The sequence below is a fragment of the Rhincodon typus genome, chromosome 27, assembly GCF_021869965.1.
Source record: "Rhincodon typus isolate 14 chromosome 27, sRhiTyp1.1, whole genome shotgun sequence".
NCBI classification, from domain to species: domain Eukaryota; kingdom Metazoa; phylum Chordata; class Chondrichthyes; order Orectolobiformes; family Rhincodontidae; genus Rhincodon; species Rhincodon typus.
In genome coordinates, this window is record NC_063358.1 from 14690088 (window position 1) to 14713287 (window position 23200).

Consider the following 23200-nt stretch of genomic DNA (forward strand, 5'->3'; position numbering starts at 1 on the left):
GAGATGTTGTTCTTCCAGCTTGCGCTGAGCTTTACTGGAAGACTGCAGCAAGCCTGAGAAAAAGATGTTGGCCAGGGAACAGGGTGGTGTGTTAAAGTGGCAGGCAACTGGAAACTCAGGGTCTTTTCTTTGAGCAGAATGTAGATGTTCTGCGAAGTGATCACCCAGTCTATGCTTTACTCCTTACCCCCTCTCCCTCCCTATCTTCTGCATATAAACTGCCATTTTCCGAGCTACAATCAATTCTGAGGTGGGGTCACTGGACATGAAACATTAACTCTGATATTTTCTTCACAGACGCTGCCAGACCTGCTGAGCTTTTCCAGCAACTTCTGTTTTTGTTCCTGGTTTACAGCATTTGTAGTTCTTTTGGATTTTATTGTGCCCTTGGACATTCGCTTGCAGCAAACAGGATTCCCATCTGAAATATTAAATTGATCCTCACCCTAATCCATAGCTAAACATTTCTGCACTAAGGTATGGTACCAATGTGTTATAACCACATTACCAACTTAAAATGGGCAGCTTTTGTTGAGGCAATACCCACGAAAAGAGACTGGATCAGTTAGGAATATTTTCAATGGAATTTAGATCAATAAGGGAATGTGTCACAGATATCTAAAAAATTCTAGCAGGACCAGACAAGGTAAATGCAGGAAGGATTTTGCTGATGACCAGGGAGTCCAGAACCAGGGGTCACAGTATAAGAATAAAAAATGTAGCCTTTTGAGACTGAGATGAAGAGAAATTTCGTCACCCAGAGTGGCGAACCTGTGGAAATCTCTGCCACAGAAAGTGGTTCAGACAAAAACATTTGAATGTTTTCAAGAAGATGATAGATATTGTTCTTGGGACTAAACGGATCAAAGGCTGTGGGGCAAAAGTGGGAACAGGGTACTAGTTGGAGGATCAGCCATGATTAGATTGCACAGCAGGCTTGAAGGGCTGAATGGCCTATTTTTGCACCTATTTTCAATGTTTCTATACAACGTATACATTCCTTCGTGACTCAGATAGAGTTCATACATGCACATTACTCTGGGCACATGGTTCAGGAGGTAATGCTATGGTTTGGAACATGATGTCAAGGATGAGGGAACCCAATTGTAGCCTTATTCTCCATTATGTTCCCTGTCCCATTTCAAATATCTCTAATCCATTTGTTTGGCCAAACACCATCTTGTTAGACCTGCTGGCAAGGATACCTGGCATACAAGAAAAGATGACTGGAATGATTGTACCTACCAGGATCTCAAGTGGTTACTTTGTGCTCATCATGATGCACTGAACGGAACATTATACAGTTCTGGCTGTCAAGTATGACTATTGCATAAAATATGAATTTTCTTCCCTCCAACTGTGTGTTTGTCAGCCTTCAACACTAAAGGTAGCCAGCCCTCCCCTGCTCACTGCACTGAGTCCATAATTTCACCAGAACATGCCTGATAGGTAGCAACGTGTGCATCCAGACAACCAGGTAGAACACTGAAGTTAAACCTGGATTTATATCTTTTGGACAGGATGTCCTCCAAAAACAAAATGGAAAAGATGTGAAGGGATAAAAATCCCAGGCCCTGACAGGAAGCACAACTGAACAGAAGAAAAACAAAATGGGAAAAGAAAGATTTTCGAATGCCAAATTAGGTTTCTCTGAGACTTTATGAGTAGTTGAGGATGTTAGGTAATGGCTGTCCTATGTACATTCCTAAAACTGCTCTAGTGGTGTTGCATCTTGCTCTTTGCTGCTTTTGTTCCTGTTAGTGACTGCAGGAGATCAGAGAATCTGTCCAAGGGTATAACTGAGGGCAGTCAGGGTACTTGAGACCTCCTGGATCACACTGTTCACGTTATGTTCCAGCTTTTGAATGCCTTTGATAACTGGATCCTCCAGGCTGCGATAATCGGAGGTCCGGACGGAACCCTGAACATCCTGGAGTACGATTGTATCCTTCTCCAGGGCACTCGGGGGTTTGCAAGGCAGGGCCTCACTGCATGGCAAAGCAGGTCTTGATTGAGGTGATTTGGGCTGTGACCCACTTTCATTGGAGTCATCCACCTCAGACTGCTGCAGCTGATGCTCACTGCTCTCCCCAGTTACAGGATCATGGTCACTGCCATCTGTGGGAAAGAAAGACAAACCATCATCAGCTGTGGTACAGGAGGGCAGGCAGAAATTAGTTAAACTGGTTTAAAATGATTGCCACTATTTTCTGAAACAGTGGTTTGTAAAATCATTTACTTCCCAGAAGATGTACGTGTGCACACAAGAAAAATTGAACAGAGTGTGTGGAGGTCCAAAGGAAGAGACTTTGACAGAGTAAGATCACATTATGAGAACAGGGAGCAAGATTTTATTTTTGATTGATAATGCAGAGTTTCTATTTTGCAAGGCAGGAGTAAATAACCATAGGAAACTGAATTAAAATGTTATAGCTATTAAAACACAGACAATACAACAGAGTGGTGAAACAGTGACAGACCACTATCAAAAGTATCAAGCAAGCTGTCTCAACAAAGAATTGCTAGACTATAGAAGGAAGAAATGCTTGTAGGTAAGGTTTAAGGTGACTATTTAATAACATAAGTATGAGGGTGTAAACATGTATGGACTTACCCTGTGTGTCAGTCACCCTTGCAGAGGCAGGCGGAAGACAGTCTGATCCAAAGATGTTGCAGGAGATGATCCTGCCTCTGTTCTCAGCTTCCTACATTGTTCCTCTAACAACACAAGCTTGAAGACTCAGCATTGATTTCAACAATGTCAAATTCACTGACATTTTCAGACCAATCTGCAAAATCCACGCAGCAATTCATCAACGTTTCTTCCAAATCTGCAACTTCCAACACCTGGGAGATAAAGGGCAGCATGCCCATGGATACATCATCACCTGCACATTCCACTCTAAGCCACACACCATCCAGACTTGGAAATAATTTGTTACACCGTCGCTGGGTCAAAATCCTGCAACTCCCTCTCGAACAGCACTGTGGGTACTCCAGCATAATAGTGGTTTAAAAAGGCAGCTCATTACCATCTTCTCAAGGACAATTAGAAATGGCAATAAGTGGGTTTACCAATGATATTCACATCCCATGAACACATGAAAAGAAAATCATAATAACCACTCCCTTTCTTTGCCAGACAGCGAGAGGCAGCAATGATCCTGTGTTGCTACTTAAGAGTTCCTTTAAGCCTAAGTTTTTTTATTTCTTTTCTTGTCCTATTAGTGTCCTGTCTTGCTTTCACCATCATCCCTTTCATCATTTCATCACTCCTGTATTCCAATTCATCGCAACCCTTATTTGTTCTTTTTCACCCCTCCTCTTCACTTTTCTTGCTTATAGGGTGGCATGGTGGCTGAGTGGTTGGCACTGCTGCCTCACAGCACCAGGGACCCAGGTTCGATTCCAGCCTTCGGTGACGGTCTGTGTGGAGTTTGCACATTCTCCCCCTATCTGCGTGGGTTTCCTCCGGGTGTTCCAGTTTCCTCCCACAGTCCAAAGACGTGCAGGCTAGGTGAATTGGCCCTGCTAAATTGCCATAGTGTTCAGGGACGTGTAGATTAGGTGGGATTATGGGGGAATGGGTCTGAGTGGGATGCTCTGTGGGTTGGTGTGGACTTGTTGGGCTGAAGGGCCTGTTTCCACACTGTAGGGATTCTATGATAATCTGTTGTCTCTTCTGCCAGTAATGAAAGGTCACCATTCTGTTCTGCTTTCTACAGATGTTTTAGAATTAGCCCAAAGTTCCACATTTTACAATGTGGATTGATTTAGCACATATTTGGAATCTACTCCCAGTCCTTTACCTCACTGCTTTATAGCTGCCTATTCAGCCTGGTGTGGCAGAGCTGGTTTCAACACTAGCCTGTGTAAACATTGTGGGCCAATACTTGATTCTGATCAATGATACCTGCAAGTCTCTAAGCCATTCTTTTACACTCGACAAGTGATTGTTTTTTCCACTCAGCATCTATTTTCAATTTAAAATAAAAACAGAAATTGCTGGAGAACCTCAGCAGGTATGGCAGCATTTGTGGGGAGAATGCAGAATCAGTGTTTCAGTCCAGTGACACTTCAAAAGTTCTCCAATAATTTCTGGTTTTTTTTCAAATTTCCAACATCAGCAGTTCTTTATTTTTGTTTTTCTATTTTCAATTTAGTTGTGTACCTGAAAACCATAACTTGTTTTACAGTTGGTGTGGATGGAAAGTACTGCGGAATGCTTGCAAAGGGAACGTGCGTTCAAAATATCAGAGAATCAAACATCAGAGAATAACATATCACACTTCACCCTTCGTGCCTGTGACACTTTCTGAAAGACCTATTCTTTCTTCAACACCTCTCTTCTTTCTGAGTGGCCCTGTTTCCTTTTCAAGTATGTGCGCAATTCATTTTGAATTTGCTTTCACCACCCTTTCAGGCAGTGCATTCCAGATCTTTATAATCAGATATGAGAAACAGCACAGGAAACCGAACAGCCAAATTAAGGGGAACAGATTTCGATCCCACTCCCTGAGTCCCTTCCTCCTGGAGTGGCAGACCTAAACAATTCGCATCAGTGTAAGAGGTTTGACTGGAAGGGATTAGAATAGCAAAGTTGCTTAGATATATTGCATTCTATAGCACAATTGGCTGAGTATAAACAACAGAGAGAAATTAGGATAGCAATTGGCCCTGAGAAAGAGAGTGTTTCTGGTGATCAAGAATTTCCAGAGGACGTTTACCAGAACAAGAAATAACCAGATATACTATAGATGCTTGAATTGTCCTGCAGCAGGGAAAGTTAAAAAGAGATTTAATCCATTTAATAATTTAGCCATTTAATAATTCCTTTTTATTTATTGTACTTCCAGTGCCAAAAAGGTTGGTAACCAAAGGGCACAAATTCAAGCTACTAAAAACAGAAAGTATTGGAGACACGCAGCTGGTCTGAGTGCATCTGTGGAGAGAACACAGTTATTGTTTTGAGTCCTATATAGTCTTCTACAGAACTGTCAAAGAGTTGTGTTTAACTCAAAACATTAATCTGTTTCTCTCTCCAGAGATGCTGCCAGACTTTCTGGGCTTCTCCACAACTGTTTTTATTTCAGATTTCCAGGATCCTTCATATTTAAATTTTATTACCAATTTAAAATAATTACAAAAGGCACGATTTTTAAAAAAAATAGAATCCCTACAGTGTGGAAACAGGCCATTCAGCTCAAAAAGTCCACACCAACTCTCTGAAGATCATTCCACCGAGACTCACTCCCATTACCTGTAACCCTGCATTTCCCATGGCCAATCCACCTAACACACACATCTTTGGACTGTGGGGGGAAACCCATGCAGACACAGGGAGAATGTGCAAACTCCACACAGACAGTTGCCCAAGGCCAAAATTGAACCCAGGTCCCTGGTGCTGGGAGACAGGAGTGCTAACCACTGAGTCATACTGCCACAGGTATGACGTGTGGATGTTTTTACACACCAAGCTGTTGGGAGCAAACCACCTCAAAAAGTAGTGTAATAAATAAAATAACAATTTCCAAAAGTGAACTTGATAAATACCTCGAAGTAAAATTTGCGCTGTGTTTAGGAGAAAGATCAAATGAGCGAAATTAATTGGACAGCTCTTTAAGAAAGCTGGCACAGATACAAATACCTCTACTTTAGGAAAGTAGGAATTATCAACACTGCTGATAAATTGAGCAGAAGTTAAAGTTTAGCCAGGTTAGGTGAGATGTGATAGTGATGATGTTGCATGGTAGCACAAGTAGCATCTTGAAGGTCATGGTGAAATTCATACTTTTGAAGTAATTTGTTCTTGGAATGCAGATGTCTCTCATAAGGTAACATTTACCTATTCATAATCTAGGCCACTAAGAGTTGACTGCAAAGTATAGACAGAAATTTTAAGCAGGCTAGAATCAGCTAGGTTTTTAAACTTGGCTGGTTTTCTCCTTTGATGCCAGATTTATTACTGGGAGTTAATTAACATTTTCAGGACAAAGATTGATAGATTTGTCAGTTACGAGTACCCATGGGAATTGATCAATGATTGTGATACTTGATAGCTGCCTTCTAATTGAATGGCAGAACATGCTCAAAGGACTTAATGGCCTTCCGTGTTCCTGCTCAACTCAATTTCATGACTTGCCATGGTGGGTTCCAAAGTTAGGCTTACTTGTCTATTGTCATAATCATTGTACCATTGTCTCCCTATTAAATGGACTAACAAAAGCCCAACCAACAAATTGATGTAAACCCAAATAATGGAAAAATTTAATACCAATCATCGACCCAAATATCCATGTGAAAGGTGTGATTGGAGACCTAATAAACAGCTTGAAACTGTTATTATAAACCAAAATGATTTAGACCAAAACTTCTCATTAATTAGTAGCCTACAAATATTTTACCAGACATAGTAGGAACTGCAGATGCTGGAGAATCTGAGATAACAAGGTGTAGGGCTGGATGAACACAGCAGGCCAAGCAGCATCGGAGGAGCAGGAAAGCTGACGTTTCGGGCCTAGAATTTTACCCATGTGATCTTAGATATTGAAAATCAGGAATGAAAGGAAGGTAACAGCATGCTAGAATCACAACTTCACAGTAAAGTTTGTTACTTCAAAATATGGTTATGAATGTGACCTACTTTCATAACCTCAGTTCATTGATCCTACTTACAGTCACCATGCTTGAAAACCAAGATGCTTGTCAAAATTAACCTCTTTCATTCAACTGACAATGTGAATGACCACTCTATCATTAATTCACATTCTAAGATGCAAGGCCCTTTTTCCGGATTATTGAAACAGGCTGGTTATCTTTAGACTTCATTTGAAAATGCCATGCATGAATTTCTCAGTCATGTACATATACATCTTGCAGGATTAGCACAATCCCACCCATGGGAAAACTGTCACAAATCCAAAGCTTTCAACAGTGAATAAGGAGTCCAAAACTGATGCCATAATACTAGATACATGCAATGAGAGAATTAAAGACAGGAACAATGTCAACACGGAGCCCTGCAAATATGGAAAGTAGCCACATAGCCTCTTGCTGCAACACTGTGATATATATATGTGAGATCAAAGTGGTATAAAAAGACTGACAAAATCAAGAACATAGGAACATTCTGTCCAAAAACCAGCCAAAAGAGGTTTTGCTATAGGTTCATACGAGCATACAAATAAGGAGCATGTGTAGGCGTACTCCTCCAGATTGCCTTTCAATAAGAACATGGTTGATCTGACTGCATACTCAAATCCATATTTCAGACTACCTCTGTAACCTTTCACCCCCTTGCTGAAGAAGAATGCATCTACCTCCGCCTTAAAAATATTTAAGAGTTTCCACCACTGTTTCAGGAAGAAGAGTTCCAGAGACTCACAGCTCTACGAGAAAAATTTTTGCTTAGCCTCTGTTTTAAATGGATGTCCCTAGTTTTTAAATATTGATTCCTAGTTTTATATTCTCCCGTAAGTGGAAACATCCTCTCTACATCTACCCTGTCAATATCCTTCAGAATTTTACAAGTTTCATTTAAGTTACCTCTTAACAGTTCTAAAATCCAATAGATACAAGCTTAGCCTATCCAAACTTTCCTCATAAGACATCCGACCCATTCCAGGTATTAGTATAGTAAATCTTCTCTGAACTGCCTCCAACTCATTTACATTGGAATTTTGACATACATTGCTAAAGGAATAGAGGGAAGAAAAAGTAGGGAAGTATTGTTGCATTAATGAGATCGCATCCGGAGTACTGTGTACAATTTTGCTCCCCTTACTAGAGGAGGGATCAGTTGTATTGGTGGCAGTTCAGAGGAGGTTCACTAGATTTATTCCAGAGATGAGGGGCTTGTCTTATGAAGAGAGATTGAGCAGTTTGAGGTTAGGAGAATGACAGAAGATCTAACTGAGGTATATGAGATGCTAAAGGCGATTGAAACAGTAGGCGTAGGAGGGATGTTTCCTCATGTGGGGCAATATAGAATGAGAGATCATTGTTTTAGGGGTGAGGGGTAGCAGATTTAAAACTGAAATGAGGAAAAATTACTTCTCTCAAAGGGTCCTGAATCTGTGGAATTCATTACCCCAGAGTGTGGTGGATGCTGGGACATTGAATAATTTTGAGAAGGAAATAAGATAGATTTTTTAAAATTAGTAATGGGTTGAAGGTTATGGAGAGCAGGCAGGAAAGTGGAGTTGAGGCCAAGATGAGATCAGTCATGATTGTATCAAATGGCAGAGCAGGGGCTGAACTGCCTACTCCTGTTTCTACTTCTTATGTTCTTACTCTTCCTTAAATAAGGTGACTGATACTGTGCAGAGTACTCCAAATGTGGTCTTACCAGTATCCTGTGTAGCTGAGGCATAACCTCCACATTTTTGTACTCAATTCCTCTCACAATAAATTATGACATTCTGTGACCTTTCCTGATTACTTGCTGTTCTTGCATTCTACACTTTTGCAATTCATTCACAAGGACATTAAAAATCCTCTGCATCTAATAGCTTTACAGTTTTGGTAGAATTAGTGTTGAAAGTATGTATCTTGTGGAAACAAACTGAGGGCAAGCTGTGAGACAATGCAACACAGCAACTGCAGCAGAGAGGAAGCAGATAAAAGAATATAACGCCTTCACTTAAAGCAGACAATAACAACTGTTATACCCAACCACCATAACATATTCAAATCGGACAAGTCCTGCAGTGACAATTCTTCACTACAAATTACCTTGTCTGTATCATTCTAGGAATCCAGTATCTGTAATAGTTCAAAGAACATAAAAAGGCATTTAACCCACCATGAGATTAGACAGAAGAGCAGCGGGGCGGAGGGGAGGGTTCAGGGAAGGGTGCCAGGTTGGTGGCGGGTGAGGTGTGTGCTTCGGGGCATCACAGGGCCTGGGTAGGGAGCGGAGTGGGGGGTGGCAGAGGTCACCAGAGAAAGTATATCACAGACTGGGGTGGGGGAATGGCTTGTTTGGTGTAGGGAATGAGGAGCATTTGGCTGATTTAAATCTGGCATCTATGCACAAAAAAAATAATGAATTGAACAAAAAGAAGAAATAAAGACTTGGTAGTACAGAAATTAAACAAGAAGACTAGAAGTTGAAGATTTTCGTCTTGTGCTTATCAGAACTAGAATGCAAGAATAAGACTTCAAAGAAGAAAGTTCCTTCAGGGCTTTTCCTCATTTATTTAATCTTTTGAAGAAAAGACACAAGACAAGGGCACAAATAGGATTCAGACACAGCAAGAGGCCATTCAGCCCCTCCAGTCTGTTCCACTATTCAATGAGATCATGGCTGATCTGAATTTGGCTATCTCCCAGAAACCTTGACTCCCTTGCTGATCAATAATCTATCCAATAGATATATTCAATAACCTAGTCTCACTCCTCTCTGAGAAAGAGAATTCCACAGACCAACAACCCTCAGAAAAATAAAAACTCGCTTATCTCAGTCTTAAATGAGAAACCACTAATTTGTAAACAACAAACCCCGATTCTAAAAAAACCTACAAGGAGAATCATTCTCTCAGCATCATATACATTCAATCAGTCAGTCTTCTAAACATCAATAAGTTTAGGCCCTATCTGCACAACCTTTCCTCTTAAGATAGCATCTTCATCCCAGGAATTGGTTGAGTGAACCTTCTCTGAACTGTTCTAATTCAATTATATCCTTTCTGAAGTACAGAGGTCATAACTGTACGCAGTATTCCAAATGTGGTCTTGGGTACACCCTGAAAACCTGTTGCGTAACTTTTCTAATTATATTCCATTTCCTTTGCAATAACTGTCAACATTACACTTGCCTTCCTAACCACTTGCTGTATCTGCATACCAACATCTTTGATTCATGCATCGAGACACTTAAACCCCTCTTTACCACTGCAGTCTTCTCTCTCTCTCTCCCTAATTATATATTACACCGCCTTTCTATTCTTCCTTTCAAAATGGACAAGTTCACATTTTCTGATATTGTATTCCCTCTGCCAGCTTTTTGCTCAATTTCAAAAGATAGTTAAGGGATTAACTTCAACTTATTAAAAGTCACCATTATCTAATGCTAATTTCAGACATTTCTAGGAAGTGCAAGACCTTCTACTTGAGTGGGAAAGCATTTCTGAGGGAATAAAACAAAATTTCAAGCAAAACCCTATTAACTGCTTACAAAATATCCAGCTGATGATTAATTCCATTCACTTGAATGGAAAGTTTGGTGTATCTATAATGGTTGATAGATATATTGTCACCAGTTTTCTGCCCAAATTGTGCATATATTTTATGTTCCATCCCGAAATGCTATGGAAATGTACTTGCCCCGAGGAAAGAAGAAAGATTTGCATTTGTCCAGTGACTTTCAAAACTGCAGATCGAGTCAAAGCACTTCATAGTGAATAAAGAACTTTTTTAAGTGTAGTAATTGTGTCAACTTCTGAGTCTCTCCATTTCCTTCTTCACCTTCTCAAAATGCATGTTTCCAAGAACGCTTCTGTACAGCACTCCTAATCTCTCCTTCCATATCTCAGTGTCTGTCCCTTGGTCTGGTTTGTTTTATGGAGCTCACTGGAATGTATTTTACATTAAAGGTGCTATGTTATTAAAAGTTGTCTTGTGGGAGGAAACTTTCAAGGGAGGCTATGCAAATAAAACGAGGGATCTCCAATGACAGAAAGGATTGAATCTGTGTTCCTGTCCATAAGCCATTCACTTTAGTTTCTCCTCCCTCAAAGTGATCTAATCCAATCAGAAAACTTACTACACTTTTAAAGACGTGTGTGTTCCCCAGGATCCTGTACCTCCCCCAGGAGCCTGTACCCCACAACCTGAGCTGCTTCCAGATTGTTGGCTTTGTATCTTTTAGGGATGTAAAACAGCGTGCCCTGTACAGATTGCTCTGCTCACCATCCAACTCTTCTCCTTCATTCACCGCCTGGACATGTCTTGGCGTGCCCATTTACCACCGGGCAGCGGGAATTCCCAATGGAGGGCTCTCTATGTGGGAGTCCTCCCTCTTTCCCTCAGGAATCTGGGGGGCAGTGTGTTGCACGCAGCAGTCCCCTGTAACCGCAGATTACGGTGGTTCACAAACTTCTAGCCCCCATCTGTCTGTTTTGTGGTGCTGTGGAGTCCATGGACCCATGTATATATTGGGTGTGGGTGCTTGCACTCCCTTTTCAGTTACCTCAAAGACCTCCTTTTGTGTTTTTGGCTGCACTTCAGCCCCACGCTCCTGATCTTTGGGCCCCTGGTGCGGAGGGGGATGGGCAGATTGGATGATCTCCTCATGGGTCTGCTCCTGGGCCTGGCCAAGCTGGACATTAATAGGTCCAGGCAGCAGGCCATGGCAGGGGGGCCAACTGCCTGTCACTTTCCCGTGGCTACGTCCGTGCCCCAGTGTTCCTGGAGAAGGGGCTCATGGTGTGCACCGGCACTTTCAGTGCCTTTTGGGAGAGGTGGGCACCATGGGGTATGGAGTGCTTTATTTCCCCCACGAACTCTATTTTGATTTGATCCCTACCCTCCCCCTCACTTTTTCTTTCACATAGGCGTTGCCCCTAGGGGCTCCGCTTGTCACATGGGTGTTTTTCCTGGTGGTGGTATGTTAATAAAGTTATTTGCACACCTGGTGTTTTTTTAATGTGTCTCACGCCTGGACACACACACAACAAGGGTGTTTTAGTGTAGGGGTTTTTCTATTATAATAGAAAAAAAGAAGAGAAAAAAAAAGACCTATCTGTTAGACTGAGCAGTTGGATCTGCAGGTGAAAATGTTTCATTCCATGATGTAAAATTGACTTAAGCCACAGTTTCCACTCAATGCATCACAAAACATACATTGTCCTTTTCCAGCATATGCTGACTATTTCTGTGGTTTAGTCTTGTGTAAAAAGAAATTAGAAACAAATTCTTTACTCTTGAATGAAACACTGCTTCAGGAATTCATGACTATACTATCTGAATGTAAGTAAATGCTATTTAGGTTGCTCTACATTTTGGCTTCAGTCTTAATGTAAAGAGTACAGAAACATTAACTCTGTCTTGCCTCTGAATCAGAAGGGAATGGGTATAAGCTCTGTTCCAGGACATCAGCACAAAATCCAGGGTAATACTTCAGTGCTATAAGAGTGTTACACTGTTGGAGGTGCTATTTGTCCATTCTGTGGACATTAAAGAATCCTGTAAGCACTATTGGCATAAATGCAGGGACATTCTTTAAATGGATTCATCAACTTTAAGTCCTTCCACCCAAAGTTAAAGGGACATTAATTTTCATCACTCAAATAACATTGTGTAAAGTATGTTGAGGCAATATAACACTAAAAGACATTTATATATTAATGTAATATGGGAAATAATAAGTTTCTGTAAATTTATGCTATTTCAGTACATGGAATATTGCAGAAGCTATTGCCCAAAAGTTTATATAATCCTGGCCCTTTCAAAGAAAAGTCTGTAGAAACTCTTCATTTTATTTGATGTTGGTGCAGCCTTGAACCTGCAAGTCAGCCTATGTCTACAAGCTCCTCCAGTGCTACAACTTTCTCCATTTCTGTAACCTCCAGCTCTACAATGCTCCAAATCTCTGCCTTCCTTCAATTTTGACTCTTAGGCATACCAGATTTTCATCAGTCTATCATAGGTGGCTACATTTTCATTACCTAAGCCCCTAGATGTGGAAGTTCCTCCTGAAAATGTTCTTACTCCACTAAAATGTTCTTTAAAACCTTTCTGTTTCGCTTGTTCTATTATCTCCTTATTTGGCTCAGTATATTGAATTTCATTTGATAACGTTTCTGTGAAGTACCTTGGGACATTTGATTGCATTAAAGACACTGCATTTTTTAAACTCCTTTCCTGGGATGTGGGCATCACTGGCTGGACCAGCATTTGTTGTCCATCCCTAACTGCCCTTGAGAAGGCGGTGGTGAGATGAGGAAGAATATCTTCAGCAAGAAAATGGTGAATCTGTGGAACTCATTGCCACAGAAGGCTGTTGAGGCCGAGTCATTAAGTGTATTTAAGACAAAGATAGATAGGTTCTTGATTGGTAAGGAGATCAAAGGTTATGGGGAGAAGGCAGGAGAATGGGATATGAGAAACATCGGCCATGAAGGAAGGGCAGAACAGACTCGATGGGCTGAATAGACTAATTCTGCTCCAATATCTTATGTCTTATTGTGAACTGCCTTCATGAACCACTGTAGTCCATGTGGTGTCAGTACACCCACGGTGCTGTTAGGAAGGGAGTTTCAAGATTACAAACAATGACAGTGGAGAAACAGAGTTTTATTTCCAAGTCAGAGTGGCATGTGACTTGGAGGGAACTTACTGAGGGTGCTGTAATGGTGCTGTGCCTTTAAGAGAGGTTTGGTCTGTGCTGCTTCTCATGCAGAGAGGTGTTGCCACAGTGGTACAGGAATGTCTGTTTCAGAAGCAGTGGGTAAACAGTTTAGAGCATCCGGAGCGTTTTTTTTTAATTAGACAAAAGAAGCATGAGTGGGCGGAGTCAGACTCAAACAGATCCTTGGGCTTTAGTTGTGCTTTCAGCTGGGTTTATGGAGTTTGGCTGCTGAAGCTGGTAGATACAGCTCTCTCTCTCTGCTGTAACAAAGAGCTTTATTTCTCTCTCTGCTGCTAGATTGTTTCTTTCAGTGTTCCTTTCTCCTGGACTGGAATAGCACATGAGAAAAATCAGTTCTGCTGAATTTGCCTTTGCCAAGTGTGTGTTCATGGGATGCTACTATATTGGAACAGTTGTTGATTGGTAGTTAACCAATATATTATTTTATGAAGTATTTCAATATTGTTAAATTTGTGCCAATTCATCTTTTTTTGTTTGTATTTTAACTGTGTTGTAAGAATAAAGTGTGCTCTGCATAAAGCCTTGTGGTGGACCAATCAAATCATTTCAGGAACACAGTGCCTTACACTTTTTTTTTCCTTTATTCATTCACGGGATGAGGGCATCGCTGGCTAGGCAGCATTTATTGCCCATCCCTAATGGCCCAGAGGGCGGTTAAGAGTTAACCACATTGCTGTGGGTCTGCAGGCACATGTAGGTCAGACCAGGTAAGGATGGCAGTTTCCTTCCCTAAAGGACATTAGTGAACCAGATGGGTTTTTCCAACAATTGACCATGGATTCACGGTCATCATTAGACTCTTAATTCCAGATATTTATTGAATTCAAATTCGACCATCTGCCATGGCAGGATTCAAACCCAGGTCCCCAGAAAATTATCCAGGTGTCTGGATTAACAGTCAACGATAATACCAATAGGCCATCACTTAGTGGTATTATTGCTTGCCTTTAAAGAAAATAAAATGTTAGCCTAGATCCTATCTCCCTGATATATTTTGAATGCATTTGGTCTGGTCCTCAACAGTAGTGTTGGCATGCATCTGCTGCCCTTGTCTTTCTGGGTGGTGGAGGTTATAGAATTGGAAAGTACAGTCTAAGGAGCCTTCATGAGTTGTTGCAGTCCATCTTGGACCTGGTACACTCTGTTTTTAATGTGTTTCAGTGGTAGAGGGACTGAATGTTGAAGGTGGCAATTGAGTGGGTTGCTGGTCCTGGATGGTGCGAAGTTGTATAAATGTAAATTCCTTTGTTGCTGACATATTCAGTGCTGAGGGTGATGTGGTTTTGTACATGATACAACAACACATACACTTCACAACTTCTCAAGGTTAAATACAGACTGTAATTTGTCTCACTTCTTTAGTAATCTTTTTAACATGTTTGGTTGAGTCAACGCTACAGTCAAGAAAGCACAGCAATGCCTCTACATTCTTAGAATGCTAAGGAAATTCAGCATGTCCACAATGACACTTAGTAATTTTTCTGGGGCTGCACCATAGAAAACATCCTGTCTAGTTGCATCACAGTTTGGTGTGGCAACTGCTCTGCCCAAGACCATGAGAAATCACAAAGAGCAGTGGATGCAGCACAATCTATCAGGAAAACCAGCCTTCCTTCCATTGACTCCATCTACACTTTCTGCTGCCTTGGGAAAGCAGCCAACAAAATCAAAGCCCCCTCCCACGCCCGTTATATTGTCTTGCATCCTCTTCCATCAGGCAGAAGATACAAAACAGGTACCAACAGATTCAAGAACAGCATCTTTCCTGCTGTTACCAGATTTATGAATGGATCTCTCAAATATTAGAGCTAATCTCTCTCTTCACCTTCACTGTCGCTGTAACATTATATTATGCATTCTGTTCTATTACCCTGATGTACTTATGTAAGGTATTATTTGTCTGGTTAGCACGCAAAACAACACTTTTCACTGTATCTCGGTACATGAGACAGTAATAAATCAAATCAAATCATCTTTTCTTAATCAGAGAGACCTGAAAGTTGAGGAGGAGACACAGCTGAGTGTGATGTCATGACAGCCTCCAGTCATTTAACAGGAACCAAGGTTATGGTTGACATTATCCTGCCCCCAACCCTCCATGGGTATTGAGGCCAAGTAGAGCCTTCCAATTATAACCTGACTGAAATAAGACACCTCAACACAAATCAGGGATGGACCATGTGGTTTTCCTACTTTGCCTGACTCCAGACCACATGATGTCAACCATTCATCAACAATGGAGTTCATTCACCACCTTTACACTAATGCATTTATGTCTATAATCTTATCTGCAATATGAACAATGACCATGATCAATGTGCCAAAGTACTGCTGGTAAATGTGGTAATGTCAACAATAACCAACGAATGTTCCAAAGAATCAGGCTGTTTTACTGGAAATTGATGAATATAATGGGTTTGCAATTTTGGAAAAGGCAGAGAACCAAACATAGGTTCACAACCCAGAAAGGCACAATACTGGCGGGTCCTTTGTATTAGTGTAGTGCAATGATATAATTGACACTGGGGAGTGGATGGAGGAAATCCAGCCCTCTGTGACTGGCAGAAGAGTAGATGCAAAATTAAATCTCCTGCACTCGCAGCACTTGGTATGCTGAGAGGAAGCAATGGGCAGATTCAAAGTAGCATACTACCTGGAGCATTGACCTTTCCCAAGCTCATAATTGCACCACACAAGGTGTGACAGATCATATAATTTATGAGAGACTTCAAAATATAAAGTTCATGAGTACAAAACTAAGAGTAATGAAGAAAGGATTATCAACGATAAATCCAATAAAGAATATGGAAAAGCTTCTTTGCCCAGAATGTGCTGACAATATGAAACTCACTACCACAAGGGGTGGCCATGACAATTAACACAGATATAGTTAAGGGAAGGCCCCTGAATAAGCATACAGGATGAATGGTATAGAAGGAAATACTAATAGGATTAGATGACCTAGTTTGGAAAGAGGGTCTTGTGATGCATAAATGCCATCAGGACTCAGGTGGGCCAAATAGCCTGCCTCTATCCAAACTGTTTAAAATAGAAGTACAGTGTAAGAAATAAAAACTCTCCCAAATTTATTTTATCCTTAAGAAAGTAAACTTAATCATACAGTCCCCTTTGTTTCTAAGATTTTGAAACCATCACCTGCTTGAACAATTTATCCAGATAATCCACTTTCAGATGTTGAATCCACATCAAAACAGCTTTGATTCCTTTTTTAAATTAAAAAAAAAGAGAAGAGCAAGTTCTGAGGAAGTTTCAGGCCAAATATCTGTATTTAAAGAGCCAGGGTCTGTGCTGAACCCTCTCCAGGATCACAAGCTCCCTGAGTTACTGTGACAGTGCCTCATATTCTGCTGCAAAACAAATCTAACCAAGAACTACATCCAGTAACAGTACAATTTACCTCGGTATGAAGGTAGTTCACTGGGATTGGGAAGCTTCTGAGGCTCCTCCTCTTCCTTCAAATACACATTGCTGGCCTCATCCTTTTCTGAACCAATCCAAATCATCCCATAATCACTCAGGAATTTCTGGAGAAAACAGCCACAAACATTTCAGCACTCCTCTATTATTGTTCTTATTTTGAATTGATTTTTAAATGGATGGTTATACAAAGTAATTTATTTCAAGTAGTCTCTGAAAATGAGCCATAAGCCACATGTTAACATCTAATGATATGTCACAGGAGGCCATTCAGCCCATCATATTTGTTTTTGAGGAACAGCAGCCTTTTGAAACTATGAATTAGGAGCAGGAGATGACTATTTGGCTTGTCTAGTCTGATCCATCATTCAACAAGATTATGGATGATCTGATTGTCGTTCAACTTCATATTCCCTTCTAATTCCCTGACCTTTGACTCTTATCAGTCAAAAATATAATTACGTCTGCCTTAAAAATAGTTAAGAACTCATCTCTACCATTCTGGGCAATTTTACAGACTCACAACCACCTTGACAGAAAATATTTATAGCTTTCAAAGCTGAACATTCAATTCAACAATTTCAAACCATAATCTCAATGTCCATTTTGTGCCCTAGTCTTTGCATGTTTTAGTTTGTGTTTTTTATTTTGCTTACAGTCAGCAGCACACTTGCTCAAAGCACATTTCTTGTCTCTTTTCAAGGGAAGTCAAGATAGCATAAAAGCAAAAGAAAAAGCATACAATGTTGTGAATATTAGTGGGAAACCTGAGGATTAGGAAGCGTTTAAAAACCAACAGTGGACAACTAGAAAAGCAAAAAGGGGGAAGAAGATGAACTATGAGGGTAAGCTAGTCGGTAATATAAAAGAAGATTACAAGAGGCTTTTTTTTTTAAAAAGATGTATGAAAAGTAAGAAAGAAGCATGAGTGGAATTGGATCATTGGAAACTGAGGCTGGAGAAGTAGTAATGGGGAACAAAGAAATGATGGAGGAACTGAATAAGTGCTTTGCAACAGTATTCACGGTGGAAGACACCAGTCGCAGACCAGAACATCAACAGAGTCACGGGGCAGAGGTCAGTGTGGTGGCCATCACTAAGGAGAAAGTGATGGAGAAGCTGAAAGGTCTGATAGTGGATAAGTCACCCAGATCAGATGGACTTACACTACAAGGTTCTGAAGGAGATAGCTGACGGAATTGCGGAGGAGTTGGTGGTGATCTTTTAGGAATCAGTGGAGTCAGGGAGAGTCTCAGAGGCTGGGAAAATGGCTCATGTAACACACCTGTTTAAGAAGGGAGGGAGGCAGAAGATGGGAAATTATAGGCTGGTTAGCCTCACCTTGGTCATTGGTAAGATGTCAGAGTCCAACATTAAAGATGAAATTATGGAGTAATTGGAAATGCATGGTAAAATAGTGTTGAGTCAGCACGACTTCGTCAGGGGAGGTCATGCCTGACAAATCTGTTAGAATTCTTTAAGATGGCAACATAGCTTAACAAAGGAGAGTCAGTGCACATGATCTATTTGGATTTCCAGAAAGCTTTTATCTTAATTAAGATAAGAGCTCATGGTGTTAGAGTAAGGTACTGGCATGGATCGAGCATTGGCTGACTGGTAGAAAACAGAGCAGGCATAAAGGGGTCATTTTCAGGATGGCAGCTGGTGACCACTGGAGTTCCACAGGGGTGTGTGTTGGGACCACAATGCTGATGCAGTTGCAGATGACACAGAGATGGATGAATGGCCAGATAGTGTTGTGGAAGCAGAGAGGCTGCAGAAGGACTTGGACAGGCTAGGTGATTGGGCAAAAAAATGGCAGATGGAATGCAATGTGGGAAAGTGCAAGGTTATGCACATTGGCAGGAAGAGCAGAGGCATAGACTATTTTCTATATGGGGAAAGACTTCAGAAATCTGAAGAACAAAGGGACTTGGGAGTCCTAGTTCAGACTTCACTTCAGTTTAACATGCAGGTTCAGCTGGCAGTTAGGAAGGCAAACGTAATGTTAGTATTCATTTCAATAGGGCCAGAACACAACAGCACAGATATACTGCTAAGGCTGTTTAATGCTCTGATCGGACCGCATTTGGAATATTGTAAGCAGTTTTGGGTCCCATATCTAAGAAAAATGTACTAGACTTTGAGAGGGTCCAGAGGAGGTTTACAAGAGTGATCCTGAGGGGTGACGGGCTTGTTATATGAGGAGTGGTTTCGGACGCTGGGTCTGTACTTGGAGTTTAGAAGGACGTGGGGGGGATCTGATTGAAACTTACAAAATACTGAGAGGCCTGGATAGAATGAACATGAAGAAAACATTTCCACTAGAAGGGACTAGGACTCGTGGGCCCAGCCTCAAAGCAAAGGGATGACCCTTTAGAACTGAGATGAACAGGAATTTCTTCAGGCAGATGGTGGTGAATCTATGGAAATCATTGCCACAGAATGCTGTGGAGGCCATGTAATTGAGTGTGTTTAAGACAGAGATAGATTGGTACTTGATTAGTGAGGGGACCAAAAGTTATAGGCAGAAAGCAAGAGAATGAGGTTGAGAAACACATCAGCCATGATCGAATAGCACAGCAGATTTGATGGGCCTAAAAGCCTAATTTTACTCCTACATGCTCTGGTCTTAGCTCCTGAAAGACCAACTGTTCATTCATTCAATCTCTCCGGTCTTTGACTCTTTCACAGATCTTCCTTTTGTTCCCATTCCACCAAAACCTTGCTCAAAATGTGTTATTATTTCTAACATATCCCACTTCAGATGCAAAGTTTCAGGCCTGAAACATTAACTGTTTCTCTCACAGATGCTATCATAATCTAAGTATTTGCAGCACTTTGTTTTATTTTTCTTTCAGATTTCCAGCATTTTATTTTTTCCTTCAGATTTTCAGCATCTGCAGTAGAATGCTTTATGACTGAAATCCTTTCCAGTTAATGAATACTCCTGGGTGATCTGGGAGCCTTGATTATCACAAGTGTTGAATCTATGACATTTTGGACCTGTTGAAATCAAACTACAGCAGCACATCCAACTGCCTGCTGTTTGTGATGCCTCAACAGTAGAGAAATGGAAAACACAAATTCATCACCTGAGCGATCTCCTTTTGGATAGCAGTTTGTGATAATTGACAAAAAACAATATCTGATCTTTGGAAGGATTTAAAAAATTAAGGACTAGGATGATCATGACTGCCACTGGAATTGCATGCTTACTTTGCGCCACATGGAAGGTTGTCTTAGTCTATAGGTGTGAGGCTGGAAAAGTACAGCAGATCACAGCATCTGAGGAGGAGGAAAGTCAATCTTTCAGGCTGAAACCCTTCGTCAGGTCAGGAGGCTACAAGAGTCAGAGAATGCCTGACAGAAAAATCCGAAGCACAGGTGTCTATTCCTCTCCAGGAAGCTAATCCTTTGCTTTTACTCCCTATATTGGGGGCATTTCCTCCTGTGAGCTAGTGCTCAGTGTTGACCCCCTACATTCTGTGGAGCAACAGGAGTTGAAGAGAAGTGAGGAGAAGGCAGCTGTTGCTGCTACTGCTCCTGTTCCTCATCTGAGATGCAAGGTGGAGTTGCATAAGTGCCACCCATGCTGCTGTGAAGGCTGGAAGCTGAGAAGTGCAGATCAAAGATAAGCAAAACTCCAATGTAATAAATATCAACTCTAACGTTTTGGAAAGCCCCTCCAAAACAAAGTATCACAAGGTACTGTGAGCAAAACAAAAGTCTTTTATTGAGTAAAGGAAGCAGCTGGCTGATCTCAGTATTTAACGTCTTCCTTCCTTGTAAATTTCTCAGCCTTGTCAGTTCTTGCGCTGCTTGTGCTTTGTTTGCTTGGCAAGTTCCACAAAACACTGAGTTAGGATCAGAATTCAAGGTTAAAACTACAGCTAATGATTATTTAGCATAATGAACATCAGAACCTCAGTTCCACAGAGGTTTCATAGTCCCTAAAGAACACACTTAGATTTAAGGCCAGAATTCATCAGGTTCTCCATGGTTTCAGTCTGTTTAACTTGCCACCTAGACAAAAAAAAACACATTCCTCGACATAAAATACCTAAACTTGCATTGACCTCCCCTTCCCTACAACCACCAGCACTTTAAAGTATCAGGTTGTGGGGAGGAAGAATGGAGTGCAGCATCCCAGGTGGCACTCTTGGAGTGAGGCTTGGTGAGATTACATCTTGATTCTTAATAGAGGTATTCAAACTCAGGTCAGTGAACGTTAACAATCTTGATTAAGAACATATGCTCTCTAATAGCGTTACAAAGGACATCTCAGAAACCTTACACTTAGGTACCTGTGCTCTATGTTGTTCTTCTTAGAAAAAAGACACCTCAGCAGACTGGAATTCCTCATTCTTTGATTGTGAAATCAATTTTTCTATAATAGCCACCTTGGCAATAGTAAGAGCCTCTGGGCTTTGCACATTTTGAGATAAAGGAGTTGCTGCGTCAGATTGTTGCTGCATTTGGATTGGTGTCTTCAGCAGAAGAATGAGACAAATGCTTCTCTGTATAAACACAAGGTTGATGTCCCTCAAGAAATAGCAGAGACTTCACAAAGGTTGTACGTATCAAAACTGTCTTCACAGAGCCTCATAAGATCCAGGACATCCTGCTCCACCAGTTCATTAACATTAGTGGCATAATCATTTCCTTGTACAGTTTCTTGAAAGAGCGTGCACAGGTCCAGCATTTCATTTTGTAGCTGGCCCATCATCATGCCTGGTGTACCTCTGATCTGCTGCATGTAGGCCCTCCTAAACAAACAGGAACTGCAAACTCCACCTGTGGTTTTACGGATGGAGTTTCATCAATGATGGCTAGCTCACAGTGTAATGGAGCAATTTCAGCATCTTCTGCCACTGATAATTTTTTTAAAAAGTCAAATCTATAAAAGCATTTCCATTTAATAGGGCAAAATAACAATCAGGAATGACATACAGAGGACTAAATCTTCCCATATTTTGGGCAAATGTCATTTTTGGTGAGTTTCATGGAGGTTTCTCTCCTTAAGGCCTAGTGAGTTTTCTCATCCCAAAATCACTTCATTGTTTCCTTCCCATCCGTCACTAAGTCTATTCTCCCACAAGTATGCACCATTGCCAGGATATCCCCACATTCCTGGCACTGGTGCCATCTTTGACCACTAGACGTGAACCCGGTCAAACATTGACACAGTCTAAAGCTGCCATTCACTATGAATGTAGTGGCACAGCAGCCACAAACCAAGAACTCTCAAGCCACATTAGTGATATGGTTGGCACTTTCTTGTACATGCAACAGCACAGGTCCACACAGCTTACCTGTCATTAACCACATTCCCCCTTAAAACCCTTTAAATCACTGCTGCTCTTTTCCCAATGCCTACCTTGGGCAAGCATCTCAATGTGGGACCATCACATGCAGGGAAGACTTCAAACAGTTCAAAACATTCACCCTTATTTACTCATGCCAAAAGTGAACAGAAATCAAATAATCACAAGCTGCATTTGTTTCTTGGGGCATAAATTACGTGCTCGCAAGTCAAGCAACAACAATTTTATAGTTAATGAATGATCAGTGTAAACAACTCTCATCTGAGTGTCATTTGAGTCCTGTTTCGTTTATAGCACCTGACATTGCTGTTCTCTATCATGCTAAATGTGCTTTTCCTGCTCAAAGCTCTCATCTTACTTGTCAGAAGACGGCCCCTGCCTTCCCAGTCTGTCAGTAATCACCACATCCTTCTTTGCCTGCTGCAGTTGTGCAGAGAAAAGCATAACAACATCATTATGCAACACACTGTCAAGAGTGTATGTCACAGGCCACCTGGACAAATCCAAGCAGCCGAATCTCATCTTCAGAAGGCCTATTGTGTGCTCCACCATGGCTTTGGGCAGCACTGGACCTGCACATTACCTCAGCTGCGGGTTGCATAATGGAATCGTCAGCCATGGTTGCAGAGGGTAGCTGCTCTTATCCCCAATAAATATCTGGCATCGGGCCCCCAAATGCAATAAGTACACAAGTTCTCAAGAATATCGACAATCATGTCATCTCCCAATGTCTCATATGCAAACTCCTAAGAAGTTGTACCAAGGATTATATATCATCTCTATCAATCTGACCATCACTCCTTGACATTCAAAGGCATTATCATTACTGAATCCCTCACTATCAACATCCTGGGGCGGGTGGGTAACCACTGACCAGAAACTAAGCGAGACAAGCCATGTAAATTCAGTGGTGACAAGAGCAAGTCAGAGGCTAGGAATATAGTGGTGAGTAACTCACCTCCTGACTCCCCAAAGCCTGTCCACCATCAACAAGGCACAAGTCAGGGTCACAACCAACACTCTCTACTGCCTGGATGGGTAAATGTCCAACAACACCTAAGAA

At 41.3% G+C, this 23200-nt stretch overlaps 1 protein-coding gene across 1 annotated transcript in view; it reads right to left on the bottom strand.

Annotated features, from left to right (window-relative positions):
• Positions 1 to 22756, bottom strand: part of ubxn11 (UBX domain protein 11) — a 51063-nt gene extending 28307 nt beyond the window's left edge. The window contains exons 1-2 of the mRNA XM_048612938.1: positions 22721 to 22756; positions 16791 to 16917 (exon numbers count right to left, since the gene is read on the bottom strand). Of these exons, the coding sequence (XP_048468895.1) occupies positions 16791 to 16917; positions 22721 to 22756 (163 nt within the window). The remainder of the gene's footprint in view (positions 1 to 16790; positions 16918 to 22720) is intronic.
• Between the last annotated feature and the right edge of the window lie 444 nt (positions 22757 to 23200).